Genomic DNA, 8,637 nt, shown 5'->3' with positions numbered 1-8,637 from the left:
ATGGCTTTGGGTGATTCGCTTTTACCTATTTGAGCTATTATAATGCGTGCTAACTTCTCCTTAGCCTGCGCGCAGCAGGACATGTAACTCGAAGAAACCTTGCGGCGCAAGCTAACTTCTCCTTTGTACTGTACAAGTGTTTCGCAGCCAACATGTCGTGAGCCACTTCCAGTTCGCAATATTCCGCCTATGTCATCCTCGCGTTCTCATTGGTTCTGTGATGTAAACTGACGTTTTCTATTGTCTGTTCGGAACATTGTCCGGTAATCAAACACAAGAGTGGAAACATGGCGGGTCCATGATGGTTGAGGCAACACCATGGCAAATTACTCGCGTAATTCCTCCTTGAAGGATGGACAAATTGCCGGCTTATATGATTTACAGGAAACACTGGGATGCGGGCATTTTGCTGTAGTCAAAGTTGCAACACATGTTTTTACGGGCGAACGCGTGGCTGTAAAAGTGATTGACAAAACTAAACTAGACGAAGTCGCTCGCGCTCACCTTTTCAAGGAGGTTCGATGCATGAAACTTGTTCAGCATCCAAATGTCGTTCGGCTTTATGAAGTCATCGACACACAGACTAAACTATATCTCGTTCAAGAACTTGGCGATGGCGGGGACATGTATGAATACATCATGAATCACGAACAAGGCCTCTGTGAGGACAGAGCTCGACATTACTTCCAGCAAATAGTTCTGGCCATCGATTATTGCCACAAACTTCATATTGTTCATCGCGATTTGAAGCTGGAAAATGTTATATTCTTTAGGAGTCTGGACGTGGCTAAACTCACGGATTTTGGATTTTCGAATAAGTTCACTCCTGGTCACAAACTGGATACGTCTTGCGGCTCGCTAGCGTACTCTGCTCCTGAAGTATTACTTGGGGACTCGTACGAAGCTCCAGCGGTCGGTAAGTGTGATTATTATTTTTGTTATAAAGATAGTTCGCCCTTTGAAAGGTAAGGTGCTTGTTTATTTCCTCGTGTTATTACTGTAAGTTCTGCTTGAATGAATCGACTCATTATCATTCACGAAGTCGAAAATTTAAGTTGTAAATTCTAGACGAGTGAATTCATACGCAATTGTCCATTTGCCTAAACGATAATTTTGTGAATCTTTTCTTACAATTTTTTAGTATAATTTCCCTGTTATCCACACAAAGTATTTGTTGTACCTCGTTACGTGAAATTTACTGTCACTGTACCGTGTATTATTGTGACCCCATCCTGCGCTGTTTGCAATTAATTTCGAACGTTTGATCAGCTTCGTCGAAATTATCATGATAACATACGGTGAAATAGCCGAAAGGTTCTTCTCTTAATCGCAAACTTTGGGATTTTCTTTTCGTTTAAACACTGGCTCCTCAGTGAGATGTTGAATTGTGTGCGTATCCCTTTGATTAAATGGCTCTTGACTAGGATGATTTCGGATGATTTCAAGAGTGTTGCGCCCTGGGACCATAATTTGTTGCGATAGTTTCATGTTCTTTTTCGAACGCTCGCGAAAATATCAACTTGATACCTGTTCGGTTGGCGACTGATTAGATCTTTTTTTTTTTATTATTATGTACATTTTCTTGATATATGGCTCGCTGGCATTCTAGGTATAAAAATTATTACAAACAAGCTTTATGATTCAAGGTATCAGACAACATATATTTTTTTTGTATCTGATAATCCTTTTGATAAAAAGTTTCTAATCTCTTAATCTTTTGGAGGTTCATTGCTTTGAAGGATTTTGGTTCGCTTATTTTGTCATGACAAGGACATCTGGATAAGAATTTTGTGTACTCAGCTCAAAACGCTGTTGCAGTTAATTTGCAATTTTTATCCTCAGCTACGCATGTTGAACCATGTGCGTTCTTTCAATGCCATCATTCCTCTTTGCAGTGCTTAGAAGGCAAAAACCAGGAATTCTCATAAAATGTTACTGTCACATGGTTCCCGTGACCATTTTTTATAAGAGATCTTGTGAAAGTAACCGTTGCTGTGATTGTGTGATTCCAGAAAGTATCCAATTACCCCACCCACGGATGGTCCTTCTGATTATTAACCCCCCTGACCAACCCCCTCGGACTTTCCGTTCCAGAGGGGGCATGTATAACCCCCCACGCCCCAGGAATTTCCTATATTCCTTTTCATGGCCTTAATTTGCCGCATTTAGAGATTATCGTCTGTGTACTGCTTAAAATTAACTGTTCTCATCTTAAGACATTTTTTTTATAATCTTTGATCTTCATGTACTTGTAATCTTTTGCAAGGCAACATGTATTTCTTACACAGGTAGAGCAAGCTTGATAGACTAGGAGCAGTCTGTCTTTTTTATTAGTCTGTCAAGGGAAACGCGCAAGGCACGAAAACAGAGGTTAATAAGTTTATGTCATCTCAAGAAGACATTTACAGCATAACTTCAAAATTTAACTATTCATTGAAATAAAACTATGTGAACATTTTCGAATTTCAAAATGAATCTACTAAAAACCAACTGACAGACAAAGTTTATCAGTAAAATTTCGGCTTCCGGTCCCAAAGTTGATTTCTGATACTGTAACTAAGTTTCACTATGTACACATCTAGTCTCAGTTAGTTTTATCTCAAATGCAACATTTACAGCATAACTTCAAAGTTAACTATTGATTTAACATTAAACGATGTGAAGGTGTTCGAATTTCAAAACGGATCTACGAAAAAACTAACTTACAAACAAAGTTATCGTTAAATGTTTGGACTCGGGTTCTAAAGTCACCACAGCGTCAATGTTTGTAATTAAGCTTAACTTATGTACATTTCTAAGAAATGTTCGCTTTAATGCCAATGCACAATCTAGTTGTAGTCTAAAACAAAATTCACTGCTGCTTACTGAAACAAAATTACTTAACATGTAAGATGTAAGTTGCCTTGTAAAAGACTTTTAATCTGTATGGCATTTCAGACTGACTGAGCCTCTCTATGGTTACCTCTAAATGTCAGCGAATGGCATTTTTGTCGGGCGTTTCCCTAACATAGTCGGTTTTTCGTCGATATTGTCGCGTATAACGAATTGTTTTGTGAAGCAAAACAAAAACTCTGATCGTGCAGCGCACTCTTTAACAGTTTTCTATCCTTGTCATCACACGACAATGGTTGTTAAACTTGTCATAAAAGCGCCGATTTATTATATAAGATCGAAAAAAATTGTTATAACTGGAAGTCCTTGCTTTCTCTATAATTTTGCGCATTTTAAGTTCTAGTTTATGGGAAATAAACAATGAATGAACTTCCATTGAAGAATCGTGTTTTCTTCTGGTAGGCACAAGAATCTAAGCGTCTGGGTATAAATTGCTACGGTCAGCCATCTTGATTTTTCTCGTGCATTCATACAGTAGTGCGCGCCAATGTGAAGTGACTGTTCCTTGTCAGAGAGATGATAGCGAACTCCCAGCAAAGAAGACTTTGGAGAGAAACATCTTTAAGTTTTTTCTATTTCTTGTGCTACAAATCAAAATAATCGTCGTAAGTATGTCTTGTACGATTGATTGCGTCTTTTACAACCCTGTGGAAAATTCTTCTTGTGGGCACCCTCCATACCCCTCAGAAATTTGTACCCTTTAGCCACCACTCCCTAGGAATTTCTGTTGACCATCCGTGGGGAGGGGGAGGTTTGCATATTTTCTGGAATCACACATTTCTAAAATGTGAGTGAATAAAAATTATTATTGGTTATGAAACAGCATTGGAATACTGGTTCAGTGCATTATGTCCTTTATCTTTAACATTAATCTGTGAAGTGACATCCACCAGAAGCCAACTTCATTTTTGTAAATCAGGGGAACAACAAAATACAACAAAATTACACACCGCCAAGGGGAAACGATTTCAAATGAAACATCTTGGGAAACTACTCAAAAGAACAAAGATTGAAATTCACCCATCACAGCTGACCATTGTGATACATAGAGGCGTGTAGCCAGGCAACCTTATCGCCTGACAAAGACCAGCATTTGGCAGTCGAAATATCATGATCTGCTACTTAAGTGATATCGTATCTAAATCACAAGAATATTAACACAGCACAACTTACATTTGATGGCCATCATGGCTGCAAGAACATTCCTCTCTCCCAGGCTCCTGCAATATATATATATAGTATATATAGATAATCATGTGAATCTTGGTTCACAACAAAATTGCTTCTTAAATTACTCGATAGGTGTTTCTGATGGATTGGTCTCTCGTTAGAATGTTCAGTGCTCCTTGAAGCAACGTTGACACTGGGAATGTGTCTATCCTGAAAAGGGGGTCTGGGTCAGCAACCTTCACCATAGAGACATTTTGAAACAAACGGGCTTCTCCTCTAACAAGTTCAATGTTAGCCTGTTTCTGCGGACAACTGTAAAAGGTCTGGGATCGTATCTTGTGGATAACTTGTTGGCACGCTTTTGCAGCAACAATACCTTATCTCCCTGGCGAATGTCAGAGGGAATTGTCTTATCCTTGTATGCCTTGGCCTTTGATTTTCTCAGGTTGTTGTTGTAGTGTACATCTTGAAGCACTTTTGAAGGGTTAGTGAGATTCAACTGCGGTACCTTGGTTCTGATATGGCAATTGATCATCAAAGAGGTAGGAGTCACACCTGTGGAAGAAAGTGGTGCATTCCGGTAATTCATGAGGAGAAATAAACAGTTCGGAATGCCAGTTCTTCCCTTCAAGATGAGCAATTCTGATAGTTTTCTCAAGGGTCTCATTGAACTGCTCCACTTGTGCACTTGCGGCTGGCCAAAGGGGCATTATTTTACAGTGGTGAATGCCCATGTTCTTGCACCATGTTGTAAATTAACCACAGGCAAAAGGCACATCATCTCATGTGATGACTTCCAGAATTCCATGTGTTGCAAACATTTGGTTAAGGTGGTCGATGGCAGTAGTGGCTGACGTGAACCTCGGGATACTTAGAAGTTTCGTTGACAGCAGCAAAGAGGTATTCACTTGAGAGGAATGGACCACAGTAGTCAACATGAATTGTATGCCACACTTAAGTGGGTGGTACTGTCATTCTTAAGGGTTTGGGGAGGGGAGTGGGGGAAGGGGGTTTAGGACCAACAACTTGACAACCAAGACACTCACATACGAAATACTCAGCTTGCGCGTCAATGCCAGGCCACCAAATTCTTTGTTGCAGATGCTATTTCACTTTGGTGATGCCTTGGTGTCCTTCGTGAGCCAGTTGAATCACACGAGGGCAAAGTGCTTCAGGGATTACAAGGCCATTACTTTGTAACAGAAGGCCACTCTTCTGGGAAAGTTCTCCACTTAGTTCCTTGTAGGGCGATGGGACAGTGTCCCAGTTTCCAGTGTTCAAGTATGTTTTGACAATGTTCAGGGTTGCATCACTCTGAAGCAAGGAGAAGTTCTTGAAAATTAGCAGACTCCATTGATCGTGCAATCTCAAGCAAGGAATTCAAAGAGGCCGTAGATTTTCACCGTAGTCTTTTACAAAGCGTAGTAGATGAGCAATGAGCTAAGATACTCAAGAAAATTGCTTCTCTAACCCAGGCAACCTCTCTTGTTTATCATAGTCTGTGGAAACTGTTAATGAGCAATGGTGGCTACATTTTGTTTTATGAGGAAAGGAAAGAAAGGAAAGGAAAGGAACTTTATTTAAGTGTCTAATCTTCTAGCATCGTGGAGCACTAATCAGTGACACTGTAAATTGAAATTAACAAGATAACGCATTATCAAATGAACAAAGAAGAAGGCCTCATTTTTCATTTTTAGTTGAGGCCAGTTTGCTTCCAAAGAACTTTTACAAAAAAGAAAAGCCGTTTTAAGCCAAAGCATCTTAGGACAAATGCGGCTTGGCCAATGAAATCATCAGAGCAACCCACAAAAGTCAGTAGTACTGTGGAGAATTCGGTTGCGCATTGTATGCGCCATCTGGAAGTGAATTTTAGGCTTCGAACGCCCCCACCTCTCCTGGATATTTTCTAGAATCACACATTGTCCTCAGTGGCATTAGCTGGACAGAATCCATATCTTTTTGGTTCCATCCATAAAAGGCACCTTGGAAATGATTTAACTGCTTCAATGTTACTCACCAGTGGCAGTAGGTTTACCTAAGGTTGGTTTGTCCTCTGTGTCCTTTTCGTCTCTCCTGGACCAGCTATGGAAGTTTGCCTGCACCAGTTATGGGAGTAATAATCCCATCTTCTGACACAATGGCCAGATAATTTGGGTCTTGATATTTAGCGCTCAAAATAAAATAAAAAATCCAGGTTGTCCCTGTTTCAAAAGGCAGGCAACCGAACTGGTGAATTTGGTTGCCCTGATAAATCCTTTGTTGCCCGTTATAAGGAAACTCCCTATGATCAAATACATGCTACCTGGCAATCGAGCTGGAATATCCCATAGTTCTTGGTGTGTGGCTGTATTTTTTCCTGGAAATCTGGGTTTAAGTTTTGGTATTTTGAAATGGGCCGAGTTGGAGATACCATAGTACTCTTTGTTTGTCCCCCAAATTCTGCATTATCATTGTTTCCAGTTTCTCTTGGGACTTTCAGTGGTCCCAACAGAATGAAAAAAAGACAATGCTTATGCAAAATTTGGGGGGACAAATGAAGAGTATTTTAATGGTATTTTCCACTTCGGCCAACTGGCTTCTTCAGTCTCTATCACCGACATGTTTGTGATATTGCCTCTTGCATTTTCCTATCTGACAATGTTTTGTAAAAGCTACAGATATTCAGAACACAAGAAAATGCTCAGCTGTGACAAATTATTATTATTTGAATAATTTTATTTATTGGTTATCTGTACTTTTTATCTTTTGTCTCATTTTTTTATTTTTGATGTCTGGTTTATTCTTCTCATAGTTACTTTTCTTTTCATTTTGCTCAGCAGATTTTTTCATTCAGTAAGATAAATTATTATCTTTTTGAATGTGTTACTTCGATTTTCATAAATATCCTTATATTTTGAGACCATGTATTGAGCTTGGATTCCTGTGATTTGGCTGTGGGGTTCACTGAAGTAATACCAGGTGTTTATTAGGCAGATAGGGCATTTATCAGATAATTTACGAAACAAAAGCAAAATGTCGCTTGTGTTTTGCATAATGATAGAGCCAAATTCCCAAAAGACTTTTTTCGCTATTGTTCAGTACAGCAACATGTCCGCCAATGATAACAGGTGCAAGCCAAGGATTAATTTTATTCAGTCCAGGGCCCGGTTCCTCGAAAGCCAATTAACTTAATCCAGGATTAGCGTAAACGTTTGTTTCACGTTTTCAACTTTTTGGTGAAAGTTTCTTTTGCTTATTTTTGTTTTTCAAGATTGACGTCTTCTCATGTAAAGTTCTGCCGAAAATCTGCGTTGAACAGCATTTGGGAGTAGAGAAATGAACTGCTTGGTTTATTTTTAATCTGAGATTAGCGTTAATCGGCTTTTGAGGAGCTGGGCCCAGTACTCTTTCAACAGCCATTCTGCTGGATATGAATGCATAAAAACAACAACACATATGCACTTGGGTCAGTAACAATAAGTCAGGGAGTGAAGCTTTCGTTAATCTTCTTGTATATTACTTTTTAGACATTTGGAGTCTCGGGGTGATCCTTTTCATGCTTGTGTGTGGTCGAGCTCCATTTTATGAAGTCAATGATAGCGAGACTCTAATCAACATTATGGATGTACGTTACAGCGTCTCTGAGCATGTGTCTCAACTTTGTCAAAGGTAATAATATAATGATTTAAAATAATAATAATAATAATAATAATAAAAATGAAATTTTGTTATAATAAAGTATCTAATAAGGGCGAAGTTAATAAGTTTAGTTTTGGCATTATGGTGTTGTTTTCATTAAATGAAAAGTATGCCTTCTTTTTGCAAATTACCTGCTTATATTATTAAATTTATGGATGGGTTAACCTTGTCCAACAGGCCCCAGTTGTTCAAACGATGGATAGCACAATCCACCGGATAAATTACTATCCAGCAGATAATTACAAGCAAAACCAATTGAGTTATCCAGTGCATAGAGATTTATCGGGTGGATAGCGCTATCCATCATTTGAACAATTGGGTCAGATCATTTTTTATTTTTGAGTTAATGCTGGTGACAAGTAGAAAAGTCAGCAGGCCTAATGCAGTGATGCTAACGTCTGGAGATCTGGATTCTTTTTTCATCTAGACTCCCAACCCCCCTCCCCATGATCAACCCACCCACTCCCCCTCCAAAAAAAAAATGCTCCCACCAACCCACCCCCTGCAGCCCAGCGACTCCTTTGGAATTCAAGAAGAATCTTGAACAGGAAAATTGCAGGGAAACATAAGTGCTAATGTCTGCTTGACTGTACTGCCAATTACGACTTCTCCAGCATTCAAGTCCATGTACTGTAATGCAAACCATATGATTTGTTTGTCTTCAGACTAATAGAGAAGATGCTTGTGCGTGAACCTTATCAACGCTGTACTCTTGGCGATATCATGGAGGATCCTTGGTTCCAAGGAAGCCATCCTCCAGTAATGCCCACCCCTGTTCCCTTAGTGACGGAACTTCCTCTCACCCCAGAGGAACATAACTATGTAGCAGAAAAATTGGAAGAAGGAAATATTGCGGATCGTTCAACTCTACAAAAGTAAGGCCCTTTTTTCTTTTAA

The 8,637-nt window shown here is 39.4% G+C and overlaps 1 protein-coding gene across 1 annotated transcript in view; it reads left to right on the top strand.

Moving 5' to 3' along the window:
• Positions 1 to 242: 242 nt before the first annotated feature.
• LOC138019254 (SNF-related serine/threonine-protein kinase-like) overlaps positions 243 to 8,637 on the top strand; it is a 16,698-nt gene continuing 8,303 nt past the window's right edge. The window contains exons 1-3 of the mRNA XM_068865985.1: positions 243 to 916; positions 7,569 to 7,710; positions 8,406 to 8,615. Coding sequence (XP_068722086.1) covers positions 319 to 916; positions 7,569 to 7,710; positions 8,406 to 8,615 — 950 coding nt within the window. The 5' untranslated portion in view covers positions 243 to 318. The remainder of the gene's footprint in view (positions 917 to 7,568; positions 7,711 to 8,405; positions 8,616 to 8,637) is intronic.

Source organism: Montipora capricornis, chromosome 10 (genome assembly GCF_036669925.1).
Source record: "Montipora capricornis isolate CH-2021 chromosome 10, ASM3666992v2, whole genome shotgun sequence".
Lineage (NCBI taxonomy): Eukaryota > Metazoa > Cnidaria > Anthozoa > Scleractinia > Acroporidae > Montipora > Montipora capricornis.
This window is presented reverse-complemented; position numbering and strand designations above follow the sequence as displayed.